Source organism: Corvus kubaryi, unplaced genomic scaffold (genome assembly GCF_017639235.1).
Source record: "Corvus kubaryi isolate FWS band 111438036 unplaced genomic scaffold, C.kubaryi_AGA036_p1.0 37387, whole genome shotgun sequence".
Lineage (NCBI taxonomy): Eukaryota > Metazoa > Chordata > Aves > Passeriformes > Corvidae > Corvus > Corvus kubaryi.
In genome coordinates this window covers 14,961,428-14,988,928 of record NW_024581129.1, presented here as the reverse complement: position 1 = coordinate 14,988,928, position 27,501 = coordinate 14,961,428, and the positions used below count along the sequence as shown (strand labels likewise).

The following is a 27,501-nucleotide window of genomic DNA, read 5'->3' as shown; positions in this document are numbered from 1 at the left end:
GACAGACATCCCCCCCAGAGGGAGGACAGACAGCACTCAGAAGGAGGACGGACACCCCCAGAGGGAGGACAGACACCACTCAGAAGGAGGACGGACACCCCCAGAGGGAGGACAGACACCCCCAGAGGGAGGACAGACACCACTCAGAAGGACAGACACCCCCCAGGAGGAGGACAGACACCACAGCCGCAGAGCTCAGTGCCATCATCTGTGGATGCCCGTGGCCACGGTAGGTAAGGAAAACACTCTGATCTGCTGAACGTGTCGGGAATCAGACCCAGTTTGTTTGGTTGGTTGAACACCTCCAGGAGAACGTGCCCAGCTGACAGAGCTGTGGTCACGCTGTGCTCAGCTGCTCCAGCTCCACGTGTCCTGTAGGACTCAGAGAGGCAATGTGCAGTTATTAACTCACAGTGACACTCAAGTTGAAGGTTTGCAGGGTGCCCACTTGGCTTCCCAGGTGCCAAAGCAGCTTTGCTGATATTCCAGGCAATGCATAATCACATCCAAAGGCTCTCTGGTGGCGGTGCCATCTCAGGAAGAAGATGAAGGATGGCAGAAGGGCTGTACCTCCCTGAGAAGGTGCCTCCTCACAGGCTCCATGCAGAAAGCTTGGGAAAGCAGGATCAGACCACCAATATGGTCACAGAATTCCAGAACAGTTCAGGTTGGAAGGACCACTGGAGGGGTCATCTGGTCCCACCTCCCTGCTCAAGCAGGGTGATCCCAGAGCACATGGCACAGGATTGTGTCCAGGTGGGCTTTGAATATCCCCAGCGAGGGAGACTCCACAAACTCTCTGGGCAGCCTGTTCAGTGCTCTCCAGAAGTGAGATGAACAAAACATCACCCTGAGGCTCTTGGTAAGAGCACACCAGAACCCCAGACCAGCCAGGGCTCTGGGGGGAAGGCTGCATTCACCTGAAGCCCACTGGAACTCTCCAGCACACCTCCTGCTTCCTGCCCAAATCCTCCCCACGGGCTCAACAACAGAAAGGCTCCCAGGAAACTGTGCATTGTGTGCTCCTTCTGGAGCATCACGAGGCTCAATCCCAGCGCAAAGGACTTGGTGCCTTTTCCCAGCAAGCAAAGAGCTGCAGTCAGAACAAACCCCCTCCCAGGCCAGCAGCAGGCACTAAGGCTCTGTTTTCCCTACTTCTGGGGCAGCCAATGCTCCCTCCTACCACCCACTGTACAACACATTGCTGCAGAGCCAATGCCACAGATGTCACCAGAGGTACCTGGTGGCCACAAGCACCAACCACTGAATGGTCATCTGGCCAAAACCCAGATGGTCAGCAGAGCTATAGGTTGCATTTCCTGCTGACTTTCAAGCCTGAAAGAGAAACCCATCCACAAAGATGCAGAGGCCAATTATTGAAAGGGAATGACCCCCCCAGAGGGGCAGCAGCACAAACCCCAACCAGAGTGGGCACGAGCTCCCTCCCAGCCCAGGTACCACAGCCCAGAGCGTGGCTCTTCCTCCCCGTGCACCAGTGACTGCCAGGGGGGAAGGCAGCAGGGGTTGAACCAGGGCCCAGGTCCAGCAGGGACCTATCAATGTCCCCTGCAGCTTCCTGACATGAAGCTCCATCCCCGATCTGCTCCAGTAATCAGTTTTCTCCCTCTCCTCCCCACGAGCTAACAGGGGCCTGGACAAGACTGTCAAGACCCCAACGCCCCAAGTTGAAACTGGGGTCTTTCCAGGACCCCACCACCCCACAGGGGCACTGGGAGCATGTTGGGTCATTCCAGGACAGCAGTTTCATCCTGCTTCCCTCAAAGTGTCCTGAAGTGCTGAAACTTATCACAATGCTGGACATTTCTGCTGTCAGGGAACAGGGACATCCAGACGTTGAATGCTGTCATGCTGATAGCTGGACATCTCCGAAAAGCTCCTCTCTACCTTCGAAAGTCACCTCTGTAACAGCCAAAGAAACAGGGCAATTCTCTCCTGCAAAAACATCATTCTGCCTTCCTGCTCCCCTGCCAGTTGCTCCTGGGTGCTGGGTCCCATTCTTCTGGGCTGCCTGGAGGCTTCCGGGAGGACAGGTTCAGCGGGCTGGCAACAAACACTCCCCTTGCTATTAAAGGGTGCCAAGAGCTCCACAGACAAAGCATCCATCCCATCCCACCCTTCCCTCCCCCAGGGTGAGGGTCTGAGGGTCTCACAGCAGCCCTTCTACCACCCCAGTGTGGCTGTTCTCAGTCCTCTGGTGGGACTGGGCTCAGACTGGAGGTGTGACTGCAGCAGCAGGAAGGAGGAAAAACAGCTTTACATGTGACATGTGAACAGTCAGTGCAGAGAGAGATAAATCTCCTTTTCTTTCCAGGAGATCAAGACCCAATTATGCAAGTGGGGCACCTCCAAAGGCACCTTCCTCTGTGCAGCAGCCTGGGCACCCTCTGCCTCTGCAAGCGCTCCCTTACAGAGATAAGGCTCAGTTGCTGAACCTCACCATCTCATCATTAAAAAATAAAACACAAGTCAGATGAACAAAATGCTAATAGGAACCCCCAGGTCAAACCGCCTCCCTGTCACCAGGGCCCTCCTCTTGCCAGCACATTCCTGTCACTAATGAGGTCCCATCGCTTACTCCTCCCTCCTCAAGTTGCTCCTGGTGATGCAAATCCATCGTCTTTGTTTCTATTCCTGGAGTAAAACCAGAACCAAAGCAAATAGCAACACAGCTCTTAGGTTTCAGGATCCTTTCTTTTTCCATCCTTCCCAAGTGCAACAGGGCTGTTGCTGCAGTCAAAGCCAGGTGACACCCGAGCCCAGACATCAGCCTGTTCCCACCGGAAATGCTCCACTTAATCTCCAACCTTAATGTCCCCTTTGAGATCGCTGCCAGCTCCTTCCCGAACCTCTGCCTCGCCGTGCTCCTCGGGAAGTGTCAGGCTTCCCCACAGCCTCCTGGAGAGGGCGAGAAGCTCTGGGGAGCCTGCCAGGGCCCCTGGGATGGCAGAGAACTCTCCCCATCCCCAGTCCCCACCAGACCTTCCTCTGTCGGCCTTCCCCAAGGGGCTGAACCAGCTCCAGTGTGTGCCCCAACAGGCTCATGGTGCCCATGCGTTCCCGTGTGCCAGCGTGGGCACCGCACAACAAAGGGGAAAGGAGACAGATGACAACATCCCCCCAAAGTCCCTCCTGCCCCAGCTGAGATCAGCAGCACCCAGCTGGCAGCAAACCCTGCATGAGGTGCTGGGACCTGCAGCAGGACAAGCACGCTCTGGGAGCACCAGCGCCATGTCCCCCATTCACCCTGGTCACAGGTCACACTGGAGAGTGGGCAGCAGCAAAGAGCTGAGCCTTGGCTCCATGTGCAGGGAGAGCATGGAGTCCTGACAGTGCTCACTAATGACGGACAGTCAGATGTGGGTGCTGGGTGCTGACACAGGGACCCCCCAGTGCTGTGGGGAGCTTTGGGAGTTTCCTGCAGACTCCCAGGCATAAGGAAAGGGGAAATTGTGAGGGACAAGAGAGCTGGAGAGGGACTGGGGACAAGGACTTGGAGTGACAGGCCAAGGGGGAATGGCTTCCCACTGACAGGGCAGGGATAGATGGGATATTGGGCAGGAATTGTTCCCTGGGAGGGTGGGCAGGCCCTGGCCCAGGGTGCCCAGAGCAGCTGTGGCTGCCCCTGGATCCCTGGCAGTGCCCAAGGCCAGGTTGGACATTGGGGCTTGGAGCAGCCTGGGACAGTGGAAGGTGTCCCTGCCCATGGCAGGGGTGGGATGGGATGGGCTTTAAGGTCCCTTCCAACCCAAACCACCCTGGGATTCTGTGATTCAGAGGTTGAGAACTCAGAGCTCTGTAGTGAGAGCAGGGGTAGGTAAAACACAGAGGGGGGAAAGGAAGGGAAGGGAAGGGAAGGGAAGGGAAGGGAAGGGGCAGCTCGGGGTGGGTGCCTGAAGAGCGGTGCTGCAGAGACCTCTTGCAGCACACAGCTGCTACTGCAGCCACGCTCCAGCACTGCCCAGCAGCTCCGAGCTCCGCGGTTCTTAAAGGAAAAACTGCCTGGGGATTGACCCAGCGCGTCCCAGGCAGACTGCACCCGGAGAGGCTCCGCAGCAGCAGCAGCTGATGGCATCCGGCACACGCAAAGTGCCACCTCCACACAGCCACTGCACTCAAGTGCTCCCAGCCCTGCAGCTGAATCCACTTGAGCCTCTAGGAAGCCACAGCCGTGTCCCAAAGGGCTTAATCAGGTACAAGCACCTTCCTGCAGGAATGTGCTTGTAGGGAAAGTGCTCTGAAGGATTTAAATCTCAGGTTGGCAAAGTAGTTCCTTGGCTGGCACGCTCCAGTTGCTCAGGAAAGGCATTTGGGGATTGCACCCTTTGCTCATAAACCTGGGGCACCAGTCTCCCTCACACCAAGAGGACCAAAAAAGCTGCACACTGTGGGTCTGAGCTGTAAGGGGACACACTACAACAGCCAGATTTGCTTTCTGAGACCTGGGAAACAACTGCAATGGGCTCGAGAGGAAGAGAAGAGGAACCGATCTCCCAGGGAAACACAAGGAAGGTCTGTGGGTGGACTAAAAGGCCCCATGTGCAGCAGAGGATGGGATTTAGTACACCTGGTGTGACCAGTGACCAGGCTGGATCCAGGGGCCTACCATCACAAAGCCATTCTTGCTGGCAAACCCCAGAAGAAAGAGAAATGGGGGTGAAAAGACCCACCAGAGTTTGCAACTTCCAGGACCTCTCTGGCTGGATGTCGAGGCCAGGAAGGGCCTGGGCAGCAGACTTGTGGCCATTGTCACCATCACAGCCAGCTGCTGGGAGGGGACAAGCAGCCAAAGGCAGGTGGAGAAGCTGAAGCACCCCCTCACACCAACCAGACACTGATCTGGGTTGTGCCTCAGCTCAGCAGGATGGAGCCATCCAAAAGCGTTTGGTTCCCAGGCAGGGGGACCATTGCTGGCTGCAGCCCAAAGCATCCCCAGCCCACCCTGCACTGCCAAGAACCCAGACAGGGCTGCAGCACCAACCCAAAAAATCTTTTGAGTTTCACGTGAGACTCCAGTCCTGCCAAGGAGGAGGAATACTCCAGCTCACAAAATAGTGTCTCCCTTATTTGAAATCACTGTGGTTATTTTCTTTTTTCACACAAACTTCACATACCAAAGGACACAGTGCACATTTTTGGTGAGTCTCGCTTGTAGAAGCAGAGTAAAATTGGAAGTTGGCAAACGACTCTGCTCTCCTCCTCCTCAGCCCTGCTGCTCGCTGAGCATTTGATGTTCCTTGTGCAGAAATATCAACGGTAACGCATCAGAGGCTGGAAACTTCATAGCATCATAGAACGGACTGGATTGGAAGGAATGTTAAAACTCATCGCACCCCCTGCCATGGCAGGGACACCTTCCACTGTCCCAGCCTGCTCCAAGCCCCAATGTCCAGCCTGGCCTTGGACACTGCCAGGAATCCAGGGGCAGCCCCAGCTGCTCTGGGCACCCTGGGCCAGGGCCTGCCCACCCTCCCAGGGAACAATTCCTGCCCAAGATCCCATCCAGCCCTGCCCTCTGGCAGTGGGAAGCCATTCCCTGTGTCCTGTCCCTCCATGCCTTGTCCCCAGTCCCTCTGCAGCTCTCCTGGAGCCCCTTTAGGCCCTGCAAGGGGCTCTGAGGTGTCCCTGGAGCCTTCTGTTCTCCAGGTGAGCACCCCCAGCTCTCCCAGCCTGGCTCCAGAGCAGAGGGGCTCCAGCCCTTGGGGCATCTCCATGGCCTCCTCTGGACTCTCTCCAGCAGCTCCACGTCCCTCTGCTGTTGGCCCCAGGGCTGGGGCAGCTCTGCAGGTGGGGTCTCACCTGAGGGGGCAGAATCCCCCCCCACCCCTGCTGCCCACACGGGGGCTCAGCCCAGCACAGGGGGGCTCTGGGTGCTCACAACCGGGACATGTCCAACCCTCATCCACCAACACCTCTAAGTCCTACTCAGGACTTCTCTTGATCCATTCCCTGCCCAATCTGCTCTTGTGCTTGGGATTGCCCTGACCTGGGTGCAGGACGTTGCACTGGGGCTGGTTGAAGCTGCTGCTCTTCTCTCTTGCCAGCCTGTGAGATGCTCCCTCCACCACCTCCCAAGCCAGCTCCATGCTCCGCAGCATTCCCAACCCTTGGCAGGTGGATGCAGGCTCTCCTCCCCAGAGCGAAGCCAGCAGAGGGAGCAAACACTGCGGGTTTGCAGGGAGAGCTCGGTGGTTTCTCACTGTGGTTGTCCTATTTTGAATCTAGAGATTATTTCATGGGAGTTTGCATAAGATATTTGGAAAGGCCCAGGTTAGGACTAAAGCCAGCCTGCATATTTTCTTGGGAAATAACACACTGGTCTCACTAGTACCCACCCTGCAACAGCAGCACTGAAATCAAACCCAGAGTCTGGTCCTCAGCAATAAACCCCTTCCAGTTTCAAGCTTAGCATCCCACATCTTCTGTGTGTTAATTTTAGATCCCTGTGCCCTGAACCTTCCCAGCACTGGGCCCACCTCCTTGCTCACAGCGAACAGGAGAGGCCTCACCCACCCCAGCTCACAGTGTTTGTCACAGACACCTGGTCCCAGCCTGGCTTTGACAAAGTGGGATGTCTCACACTGTCCCCACCCCCACCAGAACCTCCTCTCTACCAGCCTGGCCTGCAGCATTCCCTGCAAACTGCTCCTCTACTTCCTAATTCCTCCCACAGGAGACATCTGCCTTTGTGTGGGAATGCTGAGAGCAGTCCCACAGACGCTGTGCTCTTCCCAAGCCATCCCTGCTTTACTAGAGGCACCACAAAGCACCAGCTGGGACGTCACCAGCTGCTGTTGTAAATAAAACCACGTTCACCAGAGAAATAAGCCGGGTATATTCTGGTTTTGAGCTTTGCTGTGCCTGTTGACTCCCACACTAATTTGCAAAGTGGGGTGATTCACAGGGAGCCTCCTCCCAGCTCCCAGGGACTGCCCTCCAGGGAATGAGTTGCTCTCTGGCTCCAACAACACGTTATTTATCAGGTTTGGGTTTTTCTGGTAAATACTCGGAGAACAACAGCCGGCAAGTGAGCAGTGTGGGGAGGAGCTCAAACATCAGCTGCCTTTGCAATTACCTCCCTCAGGCAGTCACTGCCACTGCTCCAGGAGCTGAGGCAGAGTGTGTGGAGGTCCAGGATGACTCTCATCACTCTGCTCCACCTCCTCACCAAGCACGGCTGACCTGCCTTTCACATGGTCATTTATTCAACCCAGAGCAGCTGTGGCTGCCCCTGGATCCCTGGAAGTGTCCCAGGCCAGCTTGGATGGGGCTTGGAGCAACCTGGGCTAGTGGAAGGTGTCCCTGCCATGGCAGGGGGTGGGATGAGACAGTTTCTAGGGCTCTTTCCAAACCAAACCCTCCAGGGATTTTATGATTCTATTTTTATATATTTATTTATTTTTATCACACTGAATTACAGGCACAGCCAGGAATCTTCTGTGTGTTTGCTGATCCTTTCTGAATTCAGGTATGGGAGCATGTGGCTCATAGCAATAAAATACAACAAGAAGAGAAGTCCCAGCAGCAAGGAGAGAGGGGGATTTCACTGGCACCAGTGGGATCATGGCAGGGTCAGCATGACCCCGATGACCTCACCACAAGCATCACACCAGAGCCTCCAGCACCGGCTGCATGCAGGAGACAATTGATTTTGTCTGCAGCCAGCAGACCTGGGAGGTCCCTGCTCACTTGGGAACGAGACCAAACCACTGGGATAATGCACAGATGGGCTCTGCCAAGGTCCTACTTAGTCTCCAGCTCACCTGGCACCCGAAACCCAGACCGGGATAATCACACCCCATGGACTGGTGCTGCTCTGGGGTGAGGCAGTTTCTGCACTCCCCAACATCAGTGCCATGACCACCAGGGACAGGAGGCATTCCTGGGCTGATCGTTGTTCACTGGAATAGGAAAACCTGGACAGGTACCTGTCAGCTGTGCCAGCCCAGGTGCTGTCAGTGGCTCCAGTGAGCACCAGGTGTGACCCGGTCTCTGCCACACAGTGAGTTCCCCCCCTCACTGCCTCCCTTGCCAGGCCCTGCTATCCCAATTCACCTTGTCTCTGTCATCATCGCTTTGTCAGGCAGGGGTTTCCTCTGCTCAACTCATCTGTAGAACTCCCAAGACAAACAGAGTCTAAGAGTTTCCTGCAGGGCACAGACATTTCATATCAGAATCGCTGCCTGGAAAAATACCATGCACAAATAATAATAATTTAAAAATAAATTAGTGCATGAGAGTACAGAGTAAAATTAATTAGTGCAGAGGCAGGAAAGCAACACAACCTCGAGTCACCTACTTGAAACCTGCAGGAACTACAGCAAGCAGAAGAGTGAGGGCAGCTGGGGCAGCACCAGGGATGCCACGGCAATGCTCTCCCCCACCTCCACTGCACAAACCGGGTGACTCCTTGCTCAGAGAGCAGCACATCATATCAGAGCAGCAGAGGGGTCAGCGGAGAGAGCTCAAACCAAGCTGGGTCAGCATGTGGGACCCTGGGCATTGCTGGCTCTTCCAGAGGCAGCAGGATCCGTGCCATAACATCACAAAGTGAGTGAGTGGGCAATGCCGGAACGACTGGCCTAGACACAGAGAACTTCCAATTCCCATGGGGAAAAGGGAAGAGCACAAGTCCCTCAGAGCCCTGCTGCAATCTGCACTGACTGTCCCAGCAGCCACCACGGAGAGTGACTCAGCCCTGGTGACCTCTTTTAATGCTCCATAAGGCTAATGCTGAGCTTAACAGGGTTAATTCTGCCTTTAACGACCAGTTTTCCTGTGAAGACAAGGAGATCAGCACAGTCTGTAACTCAGCCATGTCTCTCTTCTCCTCCCCCCAGCAAGGGACACTGCAGAAGGTCCCATCCCTGCTCCTGCTGCTCTCATCAGGAGCCAGCTGGGCACAAAACCCAAACAGTCCCTTGGCCATCCCCGAGTGACCCTAAACAACATGCCTGAGGTCTCAGAGCACAGTCCCAGCCTGGCCATGGTCGTTGTCTCTGTCACAGCTGGAGTGACCGGGACAAGGCAGGGGATCTGAGTGAGAGACAGATGTCAAAAGCAATCAGCCGCTCCCCTGTCTCCGAGGCAGGAGTGCTGACAGCACTACAGGCCTTGGAGGAGTTAAAAGGAAAGGCTTATTAGAAAGAAAACTTGTTCTGACAATCACAAAAATTGGAATTCATTTAAAATTCAGATTATGCAAATTCCAGTAATCTGTACGTGCAGATCCATCACCCAGCAGACACATGCCACCAGCAACATGGCTGGAGAAATGCCACCCTCCCCAGAGCTCTGGGAGGAAGGCAGGTGTGCTGGCCTCTGGCAGGCACGGGGAGAGGGGCTGCTCCCAGAGTGGGGCCAGGCAGGATTTGCAGCTGCTCCCTCTGCACTAAGAGATGCCTCAGCAGCCCCAGCAGCATCCAGCATGTCACAGCCAGGGGAGCAGGGAAGCCAGGCTCCAGTGTTTTCACATAAATTATAGCAAATTCTCCTTTGGACAAGCTCAGGTGTCCATGACCAGCACGAAGCCTTCATCAGGCAGCACCTGATCACATGGATGTGAGGTGGCCACACGGCACTGGCGGCATGTGGGCAACAGCTCTGGCCCGTCACCATCCCCCCTGCCACGGTAGGGTCCCACCCAAAGCCTCAAGAGCCTCTCCCCTCTCTCAGCAATTCCCAAAATTCTGGTTTTGGGGAAATTTAAAACCAAGCCAAGCAGGTGCATCACACAGCAAAGGTGGCTCAGACTGTCAGCATGCAAAGAGGAAAGCCAGAAATCAACATCACAGGCTGGGGAAGTGCAACAGCCCAGAAAAATGAATCTGGCTTCAAACATGGACTTCCCTAAAACATGAGCCACTGTGATAAGGCAAAGCATGCTCTCTCCTGTACATGCTGCGCCGTGCATGAGGAGAGCAGATCCCACCTGGCAGCGATTCCTCCCCCAGCCAGGGCTGGGCAGAGCCGGTGTCACACAGGGCCGGAGCACAACACGAGCCCAGGGGAAGCTGCAACACCTCCAGCACAGAGATGGAAATTAACTACCCCAGCCTTGGGAGGACACAGAGCCCAGAACTGTTCTTGGAAATAATTTCCCCAGCTTGGCAGGATCTGTACTTTGAACTTACAAACCAGTCAGGAATGCTGGTCCTGTACTGGTCCAAGCCTCAGCCAAGTGCTGCCAGGTCACCTTCCTCCACACTTTCTGCCTCTGCTGAAGGGCCCTCTGGAAGCCCTTTCCCAGTAGGGCGAGTCTGCTTTTCTCAGCAGGTCTCACAAGGTCAGAGCCCATGGCTGAGTCTACAGCAACAACTTTTACCCGTTGGAACAAACCAGGAATGATTTAGCAAGGAAAAAACCGACACCCTACAAAAAACCTGCTCTGTTCCTTGACAGTCAGCTCTGTGGGTACACCACGGAAAGCCAAAGGTCCCCAAAACCTGAGGAAGTCAAAGGCCAAATCAAACTGGGCACAGACAGCACAGAGAGGTGCTGGCACCAAGCAGGGAGGGACAGGGGGCTGCCCCACAGGAAGGGCAGAACGCAGTTCTCTGCAGGTACCAGGACACTGTGCTTAAAACCCAAGTGCTTCCACACCTTTTGTGCCCATGTCCACTGCAGCAGGGAGGCTCTGGGGAACAGCTCCCACAGAGACACTGGAAAAACATCCCTGAAAGACAACGGTTCCCAACATCTCAGTGCCCTCCTGCACACAGCTTGGAGCCACAGATCCAGGCAGAGAGAAAAAGCAGACAATTCCTTACCCCACAGCAGGGCCGCCTCATCTTAAACACCTCCAACATCTTTCAGCCGCTCATCAGGTGCCCCATCCTGCTTGGGCTCATCTCCATCCCTGAGCTTTTGAGCGCTTTCTGAGCCCAAGGCAGCAGCTCCCACAGAGAAGGTTCACTGGCAGTGCTGGGACAGTGACCAGCTCCCAGAGACTCGCCCACGGCACCCACTGCTGCCCCTGGCACGCTGCGAGACCAGGGCTGTCCTCCCGCGGGCAAACGCGGCAGCTGCATCCAACAGTGCGGGCACGAGCAGGGAGGGTGAGCCCCCAGCCCCTCCCTGCCCAGCTGGGACACTGCCCAGGCACACCAGGAGAAACCCCGGTGCGGGCGAGCCCAGAGTGACCAGCCCTTCTTGTGGGGCAGAGGAAGGCGGCGACTGCAGGGTCCCAGCAGATGTGTCTGTGCCCAGCCCGGGCAGGGCGAGCTGTGCTGCCTCAGCCCTTTCCCTGCTCCGTTCCCATTGTACCGGATCTCTCAGCCACTGCCAATCAACACCGAGTGCTCCTCATCACCTCGACACCTGAGCCCTCATTACAACCCCGAGCCGGTAACAAGGTGGGGGAAGGAGATCCGAACCCCGGGGTTGGGTGTCTCTGCAAAAGAGAAGAGGCAGAGCCCATTAAACATTGATCAGAGGCTCGCACAGCTGCGGTGCAGCCCTGCCATGTCCCTGCTGTCCTGCCACCAGGAGCTCCCCAGGGCCAGGAAGGTCTGAGCTGCCCCAGGGACACTGCTGGCCCCGGGCAAACCTTTGGGAAGGTGCAGTTCCTCATGGACACGAGGCTGAGGACAGGAAAACTCATTTCCTACTTTCAGCATTGTTCCATGCTTTGGACAGCAGTGCCCAGAGTCCAGGCCCTCATCCCACACTCCACCTGGCTGAGCACCTGAGCCAGTGGGGACCCATTGGGAGCCGGGGGGACAGGACCCCCCAGCAGAGGGGCTCTGTCACAGGCTGGGCAAAGCCGAGCTGCAGCCACCACTTGCTCCACCACGCTGGAGCAGCCTCTCTTTCTGTTGTTTTGCTAATGTTGGGTACAAAAATAGCTCTCCAAGATGTCGGTGTTTTTGGGAAGCCACGTGTGTGTGAACGTGTGGGGCCAGAGGCCGATACTCACGAACTGCCGCCGCAGCTTGGTCCTGACGCGCTCGGCCTTGCTCTCGGCCGGGTGCACGGCGTAGCTCAGGGAGCCCAGGTGGTTGTCCACGGACAGGCTCTTCCTCATGTAGAAGGAGCGGGTGCGGAAGTAGCTGAACGGGGCGTCCTGCACCGCCGTGCCGAGCTGGGGGGCCCTGGGGGGCTCCGAGCAGTCATCCTCCAGCCGCCAGGCCTCCCCTGCGGAGGAGAAGGAGATGCCTCCCCGTCAGAGCACGACCCAGACACGTCCTACCCCTCAAGCCCAGCTCTGGGGATGCTCAGTGGGCATCCTGGACCCCCTCTGCCCATCTCATAGCTGTGGGGTACAGGTGCTGGGAACTCACTCAGAGGGCATGTCCCTCCCGCAAATCCCCACGTAACCCCTGCCCCAGGCACCAGCCCCTGCTCCCACCCTGCCTGCCCCAGGCACCCACAGCCCCCACCATCTTCCAGGCAGGAATCAGCCAAATACAGTTAGAACCATGGAATGCTTTTTGTTGGAAGGAAGCTTAAAGCTCATCTCATTCCAACCTCCTGCCATGGGCAGGGACACCTTCCGCTTCATCAGGGTGTTCCAAGCCCTGTCCAACCTGGCCTTGAAGTCTTGCTTTGTGAACGGGAAAAATGAGGTATCACAAGTGTTACAAATTACAAAAGGATTTACTGCCATCTCCTCCAGGAGAAAAAAAACCAAAACCCTTTCTGGCACAGCCAGGAGCAAATCAACAGTGCCATGAAGGACAGAAGCCAGACCTCCCTTCTCCACCTGCCCGTCGCCAGCAGCAACAGGATGCAGCAGTGCAGGGCTGAGAGCCCTGGGGACAAACCTCACTGGCACTGTGACAGCAGTGGCAGTGGCAGAGGACAGTTGGCACTGGGCAGGGCTGGTGATCCCAGGGCAGCACTGGCCACATTTCATTGCAACAAAAGGGAAAAACAACAAAACAACAGGAGATGTTTCCAGAACATCCCTGCTCCACTCTTTTCCCTTCGGCTCGGACGCCGCCTGCTTTTTGCTGCCAATCTCCTCTTTACATCTGAAGCTTGCCCTGCCTCCTCCCCTCAGCCAAAATCATTGCTCAAGCCATGACAAACAATCAATAAAAGCCTCTGCTCAATTATTAGCCCAAAAGGGCATCTCACAGGACTGCCTTCAGAGGCTCTCCCCCTCCTGCAGCCTCTTACCAATGCAACATCCTTCACCTCTCACTTCTGAAAAAACCAGCACCTTTGGGCATGAACAACCATGATCCCACTACACCAGGGCTGAGGAGCAAAACACTTCTGGGGTTTAAAGTGGATAATGGCCCTAAGTCCCAATTCAGCAGTGCAGTCCAGTTTACCCAGCAAAGCTGTGGGGTTTACATGGAATATGATGAGACACAGGCTGGAGTACAAGCCACCAGCGGAGGAACCACCTACACACACTGCCAGAGGGCAGGGATGGATGGGATATTGGGAAGGAATTGTTCCCTGGGAGGGTGGGCAGGCCCTGGCACAGGGTGCCCAGAGCAGCTGTGGCTGCCCCTGGATCCCTGGCAGTGTCCAAGGCCAGGTTGGATGGTACTTGGAGCAGCCTGGGACAGTGGAAGGTGTCCCTGCCCGTGGCAGGGGGTGGCACTGGATGATCTTGAAGGTCCCTTCCAACCCAAACCCAAACCATTCCAAGAAAGAGGCAACCCAGAGCACAGCACTCTGAGCATCATGTAGATTTTTCCTCCCCTACTTTCAATTTAATAAGCTGCTGCTGCTGCTCTCCAAATGTCACCTCACACAACACAGGAACCGCTGTTTGAAAGCTGTGATTATTCCATGCACAAACACGTCAATCGGAGGCAGATCCAGGCTGCCATTGGGAGATAGCATCGCTCTGGAGCGCGGCAGGAAACACCGACCCAGGAGACGCAGGGGACACGCAGGGAAATCACGCCTGGGAGGAGGAACCCGCCACCCTGCTCACCTGAGCTGGCCCAGCCACTGCCTGTGCCACCCTATGTCCTCGAGACTGTCCCCTCCCAGCCCCACAGCTCACCCAACACAGCCCCCACTGCTCTGCTGCCCTGAGCAAGGGAGGGCCAAGGCCATGTGCTGAATGAGGGAAAGGACCCACCCGCTGTACCCACCTCTCTGTGGAGGACATCTCACCCAAGGACGAGGAGCTGGGTTTCAAATCCCACAGAGCAGCTGGGCCACATCTGGTCTCACTGATCCCAGGTCCCCAAGGATTTTGCTGCTTTTGGTCTCGTCTACAGGAGCTGCGTTCTCCAGCGCAGGCCAGGAGCTGCGCCAGAGGCAGCTGCTCCCTGGCCGGCCCAAGGGGTGATCCTCACCAAACTGGGTCCTTCCTCCCTGCGCACAGGGAGACACCACAGGAGGCAGCCTGGACCTTGTCTACCCCAAAAAGCTTCTCTACCTGCTGAAGGAGCTTGTCCTCATTGCTACCAAACAAGTAAATCAATGATCAAGCCCAGAATGGTCAGAAGGGGAAGATAAGAAGTCAGAGAATCACAGACTGGTTTGGGTTGGAAGGGAACTAAAAGCTCATCCCATTCCAACCCCTGCCACAGGCAGGGATGGTACTCACTAGATCAGGTTGCTCAGGGTCCCACCCAACCTGGAGAGGAAATGCCAGGGATGGGAGCAAGCCCACAGACCGGAGGCCAACGATCCTCATGGTCTTGTGTCTTGGAGCTGCTCACCCCTCTGCCACTCAGAGCTGTGCCCTCAACATCAGCACCTCTGGAAGACCTTCCGACCATCTCCTTGGGCTTGACAATAACAATTCCTGCAAAGCCTTTCTCCTTTCTGAATTTGAAGTGTTGGGGAGGAGACGCAAGGATGGAGGGGACAGCAAGGACAGAGACCCGCTGCCTCTCCAGTACACTCTCTGCAAGTAGAAGAAAAATTAATTCCAGGTCCTGGTCTAAGCTCAAATCCAGCTGCTTCCTTCTGGCTTCTTTCTTTTCCTCCCACAGGCACAATTCCCAATAAACTCACCCCAACCATGCTACGAGTTAGCTTCTTCCCAGCTCCACAGCGGGGCATGGAGCCAGTTCCCAAAGAGCTCTGCATGCTGCCTGTCAGACAAGGGAGACTGGAGGCAGGGAAGTGCTCCAGACTGCTCTGCTCCTTCCAGGTGCAAGAGGAGGGAACTGCAAGGGACCAGGCCTGTGAACCATGCAGTGACTTTCTGTGCAGGCTGCAGCTGAGGGCTGCAGGTGGTCAAAGGCTGAGAAGAAGCCCCTGCCTGCTGTAGAAGGAAGAGGAGAGGGAGCAAAGGAGAGCTTTTCCTCAGTCGCACTCCTAAATCTTCACAGGGAAGAAGGGATGAGAAGCAACAGGCAGCTCATTTCCCTGTGCCACCAGCACGTGTGAGACCTCCTGGCAGAGTGCAGCGTGACACCCAAGGGATAATGGCTTGGACAGGGCAGGCACTGTCCCTGTTCAATCAAGCTCCATTTGTGCTCGGTTTCCCCTCCCTACATTCAGGGCTTGTAGCCATAAGGATTTGGGGTTAATCCTGGAGCAGCTCCAGCAAGGGGTTGAAGGATATAGGATGGAGAGGAAGAGCTCATAGCCTGTCCCAGCTGACCACACCAGCACTGTCATGGGTGACCTGCAGGGGAAAAACAAAACCAGACCAGCAGGAAACCCAGACCTGCTGACCAGCCCAGCCAGTTCCTGAGCTCATGGGATGAGGTGGAAGGTTGTTTTGAAGGGAAAGAAGGGGTCTGGGGGGCTCAGCAGCCACAGGCCCAGCTCTTCTCCCCATCTTCAGGACCCCAGTTCCCCACCAGGTGCCTTGGTGTCCTCACAAGGACCTGCAGAGGAGCAGTGCACAGGAAAACCTCCTGTGACCTCCCATCAAGTGGGACACAAAGGAAAAGGCTGAGGAACACGTCCCAGTGGTCAGATGAGGATGTCACATCTCACCCATGATGAAGATAATCACTTCTGCCAACTTGCTTGGTGATTCCTCTGCTCGTGGCCCCCAAAACAGCAGCGAGCCAGAGTGCAGCTCCTCCCCAGAGAACCGAGAACTCTCCCTGAAGATGAGCTCATCACATCTCCCATGGACAGCCCTGCTCCTGCCATGTCCCTGTGCATGAGCCTCCTCCTGAGCTGGTTTTGGTCATGTGTCCCCCACCTTGAACGGGGAGTGCTGGTGCCTGCTCACAGCAAATTCACCACTTCTTTAAGGAAAGGATCTTATTAGAGAATGATGGAATGGTTTGGGTTGGAAAGGACCTTAAAGCTCATCTCATCCCACCCCTGCCATGGGCAGGGACACCTTCCACTGTCCCAGGCTGCTCCAAGCCCTGTCCAACCTGGCCTTGGACACTGCCAGGGATCCAGGGGCAGCCCCAGCTGCTCTGGGCAAGTTGTCCCAACTTCTCTCCCTCCTGATACCCAGGAGCCCAGCTCTTATTCACAAATCCTTATGGGAATCCTGCATTCCTCGTCAGCATCCCAGGGCTCATTAACCTGCAGCACCACGTGCTGCTCCACTCCCATCGTGCTGTCCACACATCCCACCCTGCCAGCAGTGCCATCTCTTCTTTTTTTCCTCCAGGACAGCATCCTGATAGCCTTCATCAGTAACTAATTAGCAGTTCCTAACTGAGCCAGAAAAAGAACCTGGGAGAATCTGGACAGAAAACAACACACTCATTCATCCACTGCTCTGGCTGTGGAGGGAGCCTTCCAGTCTCCAAGGGTTTTCCTACTCCTTCTCCTCTTGGCATCCTCAGACCCTTCCAGCCATGAGTGAAGTAAGATCTTAAACACTTCCTATGTGCACTCAGAGCTCTCCTGACTCCCACAGCGCACGGGATGTGCTCCAGGATGGCTGTTCCATGGAGCACGAGCCTGGCTGCACTCCCAGCACAGCAGGTGCCTGCAGCAGAAGATGAGGTGTTTGCAGTGGGTCTGACTCACCCTGCACCATCACCCCACGGTCTTACAGCAGCCTCCCACCACCTCCCTTCACCTCCAGCACAGCTCCCTGGAAGCACCAACAGACCAGCTGGGGACCTGTGGGTGTGCAAGGGAGCCCTGCCTGCCATGTCCTTCGTGGTGGAGGCTACACAGCTTTCCCACAGGTTTCCTCCCATCCCAAGACCCACTCTAACAATTGGATGGGCTGAAGGAAGACCCGCAGGTCCCACACGTGGAAGCAGCGGCTCGGGTGCTGCAGGACACCCAGGAGCTCTGTCACGCCGGGAGCGGCAGGACGGGCTCAGCGATGTGCAAAGATCCGCTCTGTGCACAACTTTTGGGAGAATTAGTAGCACCAGGAAATGAAATGCAGCCTGCAAAGCATCAAAATTAATCCAGGGTTTGGACAGCTGCTCTGCTGGGCAACATAGGGATCTGACTGTGAGAGGGATAATTTTAAAAAACCATAAAGACAAAAAAGTCCAAGGGTGCTGTTCGAAGGGAGCTGTTTCATAAGGATTTTATTCAGCACCGGACTGTCAGCCCTGGCTTTCAGGCCTTATCTTTGTTTCAGTGTTAATAATCCCCTTTCCCATCACTTTTATAGTCCCAGTGTGATTCTGCTGGCACCAAAAGCACTGAAACGCTTTGGCCATCAGCAGCTTTGCCAATAAACTTGCTCAGAGCAGCTGGCCCAGCCACATTAGTATTTCATCAGGATCAGCATGAGTAGAAGAACAGGATAAAAATCCTCAGGGCTGACCCAAAGGCTAACACACAGTGCTAGGCTGGGAGCATTTGCAGATCTCCAAGGCCAGGGCTGTGGGGAGAGCTCAGGGATGATGCTCCTGCCACTGCTCCTGGTAGAGACCAGCTCCAAGTGCCCTGAAGCTGCTTCGTGACATAGAAAAGAGGCACCTGGGCCTGTTGCACTGGCCAAGGAGCCCCCAGGGTGGTATCTCACCCCAGCACCCACAGGCAGAAGGCTCCGAGCATCACCTCCCCACCTTGGGTGGCTTCCAACAACCAACTCTTCTTTTTCACCAGCATAATATGAAGGACGGGAAGGTTTAAATATCAAGCTTAAAGAAAGACTCAACCAGGGGCAAAAACCCCAGAAGTTCCCCAAGAAGGGCTGTTTTGAGAGCAGAAGAAACCCTGCAGAGGATGGAGTTGGACTTGCACCCCTGGAGAAGCAGGACAGCTTTGCTGGGGTGCTGTAGACACAGAGGGGTGGGTGCTCACCCCGACACTCACCGGCAGACGGGACCGTGCAGCCTTTCTGGTGCTCAGGGGCCGAGTGCTTCTTGTAGGGCTTCTGCTCCGGCATCTCGTCCCTGTAGGCTGCGGGCTCGAGCAGGGGCAGCCGGCTCAGCACCGGCGACTGCGGGATGCTGGGCAGCGTCCGCGACTTGCCCAGGAGCGGCCGCTGCAGCTTTCTGTCCAGAGACCTGCAGGGACAGAACGCAGGGCACGGGCTGTCAGCAGGCGGGAGGGGCTCCCCAGGCCAGGACCCCGCCGTGACACACACGCAGCCCCTGGCTGAGCACAGCGCCCTTCAGGGAATCACAGAATTGTTCAGGTCTGTGGGGCAAAAGCCCTCTAAGATCAGTAAGTCCGGCCATTACTCCAGCACAAAACCATGTCCCTAAGTGCCACATCCACAGGTCTTTTCAACACTTCCAGGAATGGTGACTCTACCACTGCCCTGGGCAGCCTGTTCCAATACCCAAACACCTTCTCCATGAAGAAATTTTCCCCAAGATCCAATCTAAACCTCCCCTAACAGCACAGCTTGAGGCTGTTTCTCCTTGTCCTGTTCCCTGGCAGCAGAGCCCGACCCCCCCGGCTGCCCCCTCCTGTCAGGGACTTGTGCAGAGCCACAAGGTCCCCCCTGAGCCTCCTTTGCTCCAGGCTGAGCCCCTTTCCAGCTCCCTCAGCCGCTCCTGGTGCTCCAGCCCCTTCCCCAGCTCCATTCCCTTCTCTGGAGAGGCTCCATTCCCTCAGTGTCTTTCTTGCTGTGAGAACCCCAGAACTGACCCCAGGACTGGAGGTGCCTCAGCAGTGCCCAGCACAGGGGATGGTCACTGCCCTGGGCCTGCTGGTACAAGCCAGGTGTCACTGGCCTCTTGCCCACCTGGGCACACCTGGCTCAGCACCACACTGCACCCTCTGTTAGTAAAGCTGCTGCTGTGCCAGGGAAGCCTTCTCCCCTGGCCAGGCACTGTAATTAGGATTTGCATCTTGAGCTGCAAGGCACAACCAGCACAAAAAGAATTCAAGCCCCCAGCCCACCTCAAAACTCCCAGATAATCTGAATTAACCAAATAAAGAAACCAGGTGGTTCAAGACTGAAGGGATAAAAATTTCCTTTGAGACAGTGAAATCCCCATTAAACATCATCCACAACAGCAGAAAGGGATTTGCGGTAGAAAACAGGTCACTGGACAGGTACTAGGGAAGGCCCAGACTCCAGAAAGCCACACTCACACAGCAGGGACTGCAGAGGTCCCCAGGGTGCCACAGAACATGTAGAACATAAACTCAAGGTCTCTGCGAGGTCCAAACTCAACCGAGTTTGATGATGGGGCTCCAGCTCTGCAGGGGTGGCCAGGACCCACACCCATCCATGTGTCAGCATGACCACGCGCTGCCACCTCTCTACAAAGCCCAGAGGCAGCCCAGGCCTGCAGGGGCAGGGGAGCAGGTCCCCCTCCTCCTGCTCCAACCCAGAGCCAAGGCATGGTCCTCAGGTGCCTGCCTCAGGGATGTCACTGGCCCAGGCCATGCTCCAGGGCTCCCAGAAATGCAATAAAAAGGAGCAGAGCCTGTCGCTGCTGTCCGCAGGGACGGCGCGAAGAACGACACACAAGTCCAGGATAAGTGGGATTATTTAATTCATTTCAGACTCGTTTATATAGCATTATTCGCAAAAGCGGTGTAACATACCATCCACCATGCACCTCCCAGAGTGAGTGGCTGAATGCTACAATGCCTATTTCAAAATATTTTCTTCAGTGTGGAAAACAAGACTATGCATAACAAGTTTGCACCTGTGAGATAAAGTCTTGGTTTACAAAACCCTCTTCACTGTTGACAGCTAGCTTGCCTGAGAAAGGAGACTCTCACAAGCAGCTGTAAAATATAGGAAAATTTCTCTGCCAGCCTTTTCAGCATCTACAAGAGCCCAGCACTGTAGTGGGGTGTCCTGTGCTGAGGGTCACCCCAAGGCTGTCCCTTGTCCCCTGCTTTCACAGAACCCAGAGCTGAGCCCGAATGAGTTCCCCAACACAGCCCAAGGGGCTGTTCCAAAATCGTAGGACCACAGAATGCTTTGGGTTAGAAAGGACCTTAAAGATTACATTCCAAGCCCCTGCCATGGGCAAATCTCATAATGATTGGTACAGATACTTCAAATTTCCATCTCAAATTCAATTCTTCACTGCTTATGCTCATTTGTTCTAGTGCCAATATTAACCTTTCGCTTAAATAATTATCGTCCCTCTACGGTGTTTGCTCCCATGATTAATTGCCGTTATAATGAAGTCCCAGCCCCTTTCTGCCTGCATTTTTCAAGCCTGATTAACACAAGTTTTTTCAGTCTCCTCTCACAAAATTAGCTTTCATTTCCCCATGGATGTTTTCACACCCCTCACTGCCCTCCCTCTTATCTTGGACTCAGCATTCTCCACCTGTCCTGGAGCATCACAGAATCCCAGGGTGGTTTGGGTTGGGAGGGACCTTAAAGCCCATCTCATTTCACCCCCTGCCATGGGCAGGGACACCTTCCACTGGCCCAGGCTGCTCCAAGCCCCAATGTCCAACCTGGCCTTGGACACTGCCAGGGATCCAGGGGCAGCCACAGCTGCTCTGGGCACCCTGTGCCAGGGCCTGCCCACCCTCCCAGGGAACAATTCCTGCCCAATATCCCATCCAGCCCTGCCCTCTGGCACTGGGAAGCCATTCCCTGTGTCCTGTCCCTCCATCCTTTGTCCCTTCTCCCTCTGCAGCTCTCCTGGAGCCCCTTTAGGCCCTGCAAGGGGCTCTGAGGTGTCCCTGGAGCCTTCTCCTCTCCAGGTGAGCACCCCCAGCTCTCCCAGCCCGGCTGCAGAGCAGAGGGGCTCCAGCCCTGTGATCATGCAGACCTGAGCTCCTGGTGCAGACAGCAGGGCAACCCCTCTGCCTCCCTGCACCTTTCACCACTAAATTTTATCCTATTTCACACTCCAGTGCTCAGGGTCACACAGGCAGAGTCTATCATGCCAAAGCTCCTGACCCTCGGTGCCCGCCTGTCACTGTGATGTTTGTCACCGCAGCTCTTCACTCCCATTCCGAACGCGGCAGCAGCTCCCAAGTGGTGCCAGTCTGATGTCACTCAGGAGAGCAGACACAGGGCCAGAGCAGTGCCACAGTGCTGTGCAGCCACCTCCCAGGGTCGGTCACACCAACCCCTGGGGCACACGGCCGCGGGGAGCAGCTGGGGCAGAGGGCAGGACCGGGCACCCCCTGCCAGCCTGACAGGCACCTCCCTCAGAGCAGCGGTGGGAAGCACACTTTGACACGAGGTCAGCAGTTTATTGCTATAAATCAATCACATTCTCTCTCAATTCCCAGGTGCTGCTGCTTGGCTGCACTCCGGGGGTGGGGCAGGGACAGCAGTGCCCCAGGCCTGGAGCAGCAGTGCCACAGCCGTGCCAGGCGCTCAGCACCATCCTGCCCACCCCAGGCCCCATGCTTCAGTGGGATCAGCATGGAAACAAGCTGTGCCAAGAGATACAAAGCCAGAATTAGCATCCCAAGCAGTTTCCATCCCAGCAGAACATTTGTACCTCTCATCGTAACATATTTCACTGGCACAAGGCAACAGGGACAGAGCTTAACACATCGCTGTGCTGCATAAATGAGTTCAAAACATTCCTTTTTCTGTGCATGTAAATCCCAGGATACCTGTGTACAGCTCCATCACCTGCAGAACCCCATTAGCATTTTAGTGCTCCTGCTCCTTTTGTGCTCACAGGGCCACTCACAAGAGTCACATGGGGAGAAAAACAGAAGAATTCACTCTGTTAGAGAAGCAATTTTCAAGCTGTATATCTTCAGGCAGCGATTAATATTGTCAGAAAGAGCAAAGCAACTGGAAACCTGTTTAGCTCTAAAATGTGAACTCAAATTCCCAAGCACAATCCAGCTCCATGGATTTAGTGTCCCACCTGTCATTGTTGAACCACAGCTGGCACATAAGTACCACACAGCACCTTGTTCATCCCAACCCCCCGGTGGGGTGGGGAGGAGAACCAGGAAAAGGTGAAACCCAGGGGCTGAGGTAATAATTGAAATACAGTTGGTGGTGGTGTTTATTATTATTATTATTATTATTATTGTTGTTGTTATTGTAATGAAAATGGAGATGAGAAAAAGAGAGAGAGGAATCACATCCCAGATAGACAAGTGGTGCCCAATACAGTTTCTCACCACCCAAAAAGCCCAGCCTGTTCCACAGCAGCAATAAGCCTCTCCTGGCCAGCCCCCCCGGTTTCCACACTGGGCATGCCATTCCATGGTCTGGAATATCCCTCTGGCCAGTTTGGATCAGCTGTCCTGGCTGTGATCCCTCCCAGTCCTTGTCACCTCCTGGCTGGCAGAGCATGGGAAATGGAGAAGTCCTTGACTCAGGGAGAGCATTTCCCAGCAACAACCAAAGCACCAGTGTGTTATCAACACTGTTCTCATCCTAAATCCAAAACACAGCCCTGGACCAGCTATGGGAAGAAAATTAACTCTATCCCAGCCCAAACCAGAGCTGTGTGCACAGCTCCAGAAACCTCAGCAGCCACTGCCAGGCGGGACCTGACAGCACTGGGAAGTCACATTGCATCTCCGTCTGCTTCCCAAGCAGGCGTCCCAGCTGGGTGCTATCAAGGATGCCACATCCCATTAGCAAGGACCCCTGATGGAGTGTAAAGCTCAATTAGAAAAGCCATCATCGATGCTTTTACAGCCTATATTTAGCTGCCGTTAGCATTTGGGTAGGGAGGAGAGCACATAATCAAGTCATGACAGGGGTGGAAGAATCCTCCTGGCTGGGTGTGAGAGCTCAGGCAGGAGCCCAGTGACAGCTCCATCACTGCCAGTCCGCAGCCAGATGGGGAACTGGGGGAACATCAGCAGGGCCAGGTCCCTGCCCCCAGCTCTGGGACAGCCGTGGGGCAGGAGGGACCGTGCCAGGCAGGGTGCAAGGCTGCTCCAGCTCCCCCATCCCCGCCACAGCCCCTGACCCAGCAACGCGGCAGGAAAAGAAGCGGAACTCATCTCCAAAGCTGTGCTGTGTCCAGCACCTTCCCCACAGTGATGTCCTTCTCCAACCCCAGGAAAGAGAGGGGAAGGGCTCACACAGCAGGGAGGGAGAGAGAGAGAAAAGGTTAATGCAAATAAAAAGCCAGCTCCTGCAGCCAGCTCCTGCAAACTGCACACACCTCCAGCCTCCCAGCTGGTTTCTGTGTGGGAAAAGCTGCTCTCCGGAGGGCACTTCCAGCCCAACCCAGGGAGCATGGAGTCTGCAGCTTCCCAGGGCAGGATGGGGGAGTCACCACAGCAGCCCCAGCAGAACCCCAGCAGCACCAGAGAGAGCAGCAGGAGGGGAAAATAACCCTAAACCCACTGCTCTCACGATCCAAAATGGACCCCAATAAGCCTCACTGATTTGTATTATCTGCCCAGGAACTAAGCAAGGAAACCTCCTGCACGTGTCCTGGAAATGCCCGAGGACGGTGACCCTCCAGAGGTGTCCCATTCCTGGGAATGGGGAAGCCTTCATCCTGCCACAGCCCCCAGTCCCAGCAGCTCTGACACAAACCTGAGCAGCCGCTGTGCTAATCCCCTCGCAGAGACAGGCTGCTGGTGGAACACAGCAAGGAGAGGAGGAGGTTACTCTGGGGAGGAAGGCTAAGGAGGGAAAGGGGCAGAGCAGCAGGGCAGCAGCTCCTCCAGACCTCGCCCTCCTGCTCCAGAGCTCTGGCTTGGTGGTGGCCACATGCCCTGTAAGGAACATGTGAGGCCACTTCCAAGCTCCAATGGGGACAACACGTGTCCCAGAGAGCTCACAGCCCCAAAATTCAAACCAAAAATAGACAGAGAAGACAAAGGGCTGCTTCGGAGGGGGCTCCTCTACCTCCTCAGTCAACTAATTCCCTAAATCTACCAAGCAGAGGAAGTTGATAAAGCAGAAGGTTTGGGGAAGAACAGCTGAATGTGGTACAGGCTGAGAGGGTGCCAGGGAGAGGGACCAGGAGAGCCCAGTTATTGCAGAGGGACACCGCTCCCAGATCTTCCTAGCCCATGGCTGCTCCAGCCTGTAACTCACTTCTCAGCCCACTCCTCCAAGGAGGTGTAACTTAGCAACCTGACCTTAAAAACTCGGCAAGGGTTCCAGCTGGATTCGGGAAAATGAGAGATGCATCCAAGCCAGGAGGAGCCATTACCCAGCAAATCCCCTCTCCAAGCGGGGCGTGGGGAGGGGGAGCACCTCCTGCACAGCCTGAGCCCCATGGCAGTGCAAACAATGAAACAATGACTGCAGAATGCAAACAAACCAACAAAACACCCACATCCCTTCCTGACACAGCTTGTGGAGGTGCAGCTGGGTGTAAGGTGACAGAGGCAAGGTGAGAACACAGGTCCCAAAGGGCAAACAAGGGTGTTAAACAGCCAGGGCAGGAGGAGCAGTGCATCCAGATCTGGGGCCTCAGCACAAGATGGATGTGGGACTGCTGGAACAAGGCCAGGAGACACCATAAAGGTGCTCGGAGGGCTGGAGCCCCTCTGCTCTGCAGCCAGGCTGGGAGAGCTGGGGGTGTTCACCTGGAGAGGAGAAGGCTCCAGGGACACCTCAGAGCCCCTTGCAGGGCCTAAAGGGGCTCCAGGAGAGCTGCAGAGGGACTTTGGAGTGGCAGGCCAAGGAGGAATGGCTTCCCAGTGCCAGAGGGCAGGGCTGGATGGGATCTTGGGAAGGAATTGTTCCCTGGGAGGGTGGGCAGGCCCTGGCACAGGGTGCCCAGAGCAGCTGTGGCTGCCCCTGGATCCCTGGCAGTGCCCAAGGCCAGGTTGGATGGGGCTTGGAGCAGCCTGGGACAGTGGGAGGTGTCCCTGCCATGGCAGGGGGTGAAATGAGATGAGTTTAAGGCTCCTTCCAACCCAAACCCTTCTGGGATTCTGTGAGATTTCCCCAGAGCTCCACAGCACAGGATTCATCCTGTCCTGCCCTGGTGCCTCACCCCACTTTGTGCCCCTGCCCGGGGCAGACACAGAACTTGCTGCCAGGCCAGCCCAGCTCCCAGAGCCCAAGGCAAGGCACGAGTGTGTCTCTGACACCCCAGAAGCGCAGGGTGCTCACCGGGTGTGAGCTCTGCTGTGAGTCACGGGGCTGAGCAGAGATCTGAGCCAGGATCTTCTCCATCCCCATCCCGACAGCAGCAGGAGACAGGCTAACATCTACCTGCAGCTGGTTTCTGCAAAGGGGCTCTGCAGGAGAAGGCAGCAGCAGGAGGAGAGGGGAAGCACAGGAGGCTGCTGTGCCTCAGAAGCTGTTTCTGGACAGAAGCAGCAGCCCCTGGGATGTGGTTCAGTGCAGTCCAACGCCCACAGCAGCGGCAGGACCCCATGGAGGGCAGGGAATGCAGTTTAAGGGGATCACACAGCACTGGTGAAGCCTAGGGAAGGAGGGTGAGAGGAAGAAATCAACTGGTAACACACAGAGTAGCCTTGGAAACCAAAGCCCAAGGATTTTGGCAGAGCAGAGCCTTCGCAGGGCATCCTCACCTGTTCAAATCACCAGCTGCTCTGCAAACCTTATCAGCTGTGAGCAAACCCCTGAGTCACTGGCACTATTTCCAGTGACCCTGTGGATCACAAAGCCAGAGAAAATCACTGAGAAATCTTCCCTTCGCATTCAAAAAACACCCAAACAAAACACCTTCCTTTCTGGCTGACCAGAGTTCGTGTGTGAAGAGTGGAAAAGGAGAGCTGAAACAGAGCATCTTTCATCTGACTGTGAGACAGCTCCAAAGCAAAACAAAACCCAAAACAGCATTCAGCGTGCAAGTTCAGAAAATGAAAAAACCAACGTGTGAAGCTATAAAAATACCTTCCCAGGCTCAGCTGTGAGCTGGTAAATACCACGATTCCCACCAGCTGGCTTCCAAAACCTTTTTCTCCTGCCACCTCTCCGACTTGCAGAGCATCTCTGCAGCAGGGCCATCGCCTGAGCGCTGCACTGAACACCACTGGCATCCAGGGAATAATTGCTCCTGTCCCTACAAACTGCATTTTGATTCGGAGGGGTGTGGGAGGGCAGGACAGGAGGTCACACCCCCCTTGTACTGAGGGCAGCCCTCAGCATTTCAGAGCTGCCTGAAGAAGGACTCAGCACCATTTCCCCCTAGGAGCCCCCTGTGCCCGAAGCCCAGCCCTGCTCCCAGCACCCAGGAGGTTGGGAGCCAAGTACCAAACTGCCCTGAAAAGGGCCAGAAGTGCTTTTTGTGGCAGATGCTGCCTGAAAAGCCCTGAGTGCTCGGGTGTGTGACAGCCGGTGTCACACCAGCCCCTGCCCACAGCCTCTCTCCCACAAGGTATTTACCCAGTGCTAAAGACCTGCTGCTGCTACTCACCCCTGGCACCACAACACCATCCCGGCACTCCGAGCTGGGCAAAGCCATCCCCAGGGAAACGAGGTGAAAAAACACAAACCCTTCACGTCAGCACTCCCAAACTATGCACTGTGGCTGTGTTTTGCAGCAACGCCTCCATTTCACCATTCACTGGAATCCAATTGTTGAACGGATAAGGAAATACACTGGAGCCAGACACTGCCATTCATTCATTCAAAAGTATGCTGGTTCCTTTGTTAAAAGAATCTTTTTTTCCAGCTCTGTTGCAGGCAGTGAATGACAACCCCATCCAGGGGCGTGCTCCCCTCACCCCCCAGCCCAGGAGCACCCCACAGGGTCCTTGCAGGTGGTCACCCTGCCCTCTCTGTCATGCTCTGTCCCTGTGGTGCCACCAGACCATCCCCTCCACAGCCCGCAGGAGAGAGGAGCCCTGCACACTCCCTGCCCACCTGCTGCCCTGGTCACCCCCCATTAACAGGGGCAGAGCAGGGACCAGGAGCTTGGGAAGGCTCTGGCAGAGCCCAGACCTGCTGGAGCTGCACCTGCACAACAAAAAGTCCAAAGACAAAAATTCCCCAGGGCCAGGGAAAGAAACAGGAACATTCATGGAACACGAACATTTGTCCTGCTCACGGAGTTCTCTCTGATAAATGGGGAGAGACGGCAGACAAAGGTGAAATGAATCCCAGCACGACAGTGGAGCAGACGAGCATCCTCCCCCCCGGCAGCTCCAGAGCATGACCTGCATCCTCAGGGACCAGTGTGGTGACTGACCCAGGGTCCCTGTGCTTGTAGCCAGGCTACGCCATCCAGATGAAGCAGAGAGGATGGCCAAAGGCATCTGGGATGCTCCATGAGAGGCTCAGGGATCGCTCTCCAGAAGGAATAGGTCTGAGGCTTACAAAGAAGGGTGTTTGAGACGCAGAACGAAGCTCCCAAGCTAAAG

General features: G+C 55.6%; 1 protein-coding gene across 5 annotated transcripts in view; it reads right to left on the bottom strand.

Moving 5' to 3' along the window:
* The window catches only part of LOC121668873 (ankyrin repeat and fibronectin type-III domain-containing protein 1-like), a 245,727-nt gene that overhangs the window by 152,122 nt on the left and 66,104 nt on the right, over nt 1-27,501 (bottom strand). For all 5 annotated transcript variants that reach the window (XM_042037131.1, XM_042037133.1, XM_042037132.1 and 2 more), the window contains exons 2-3: nt 18,151-18,344; nt 11,936-12,153 (exon numbers count right to left, since the gene is read on the bottom strand). In XM_042037131.1, coding sequence (XP_041893065.1) covers nt 11,936-12,153; nt 18,151-18,223 — 291 coding nt within the window. In that variant the 5' untranslated portion in view covers nt 18,224-18,344. The remainder of the gene's footprint in view (nt 1-11,935; nt 12,154-18,150; nt 18,345-27,501) is intronic.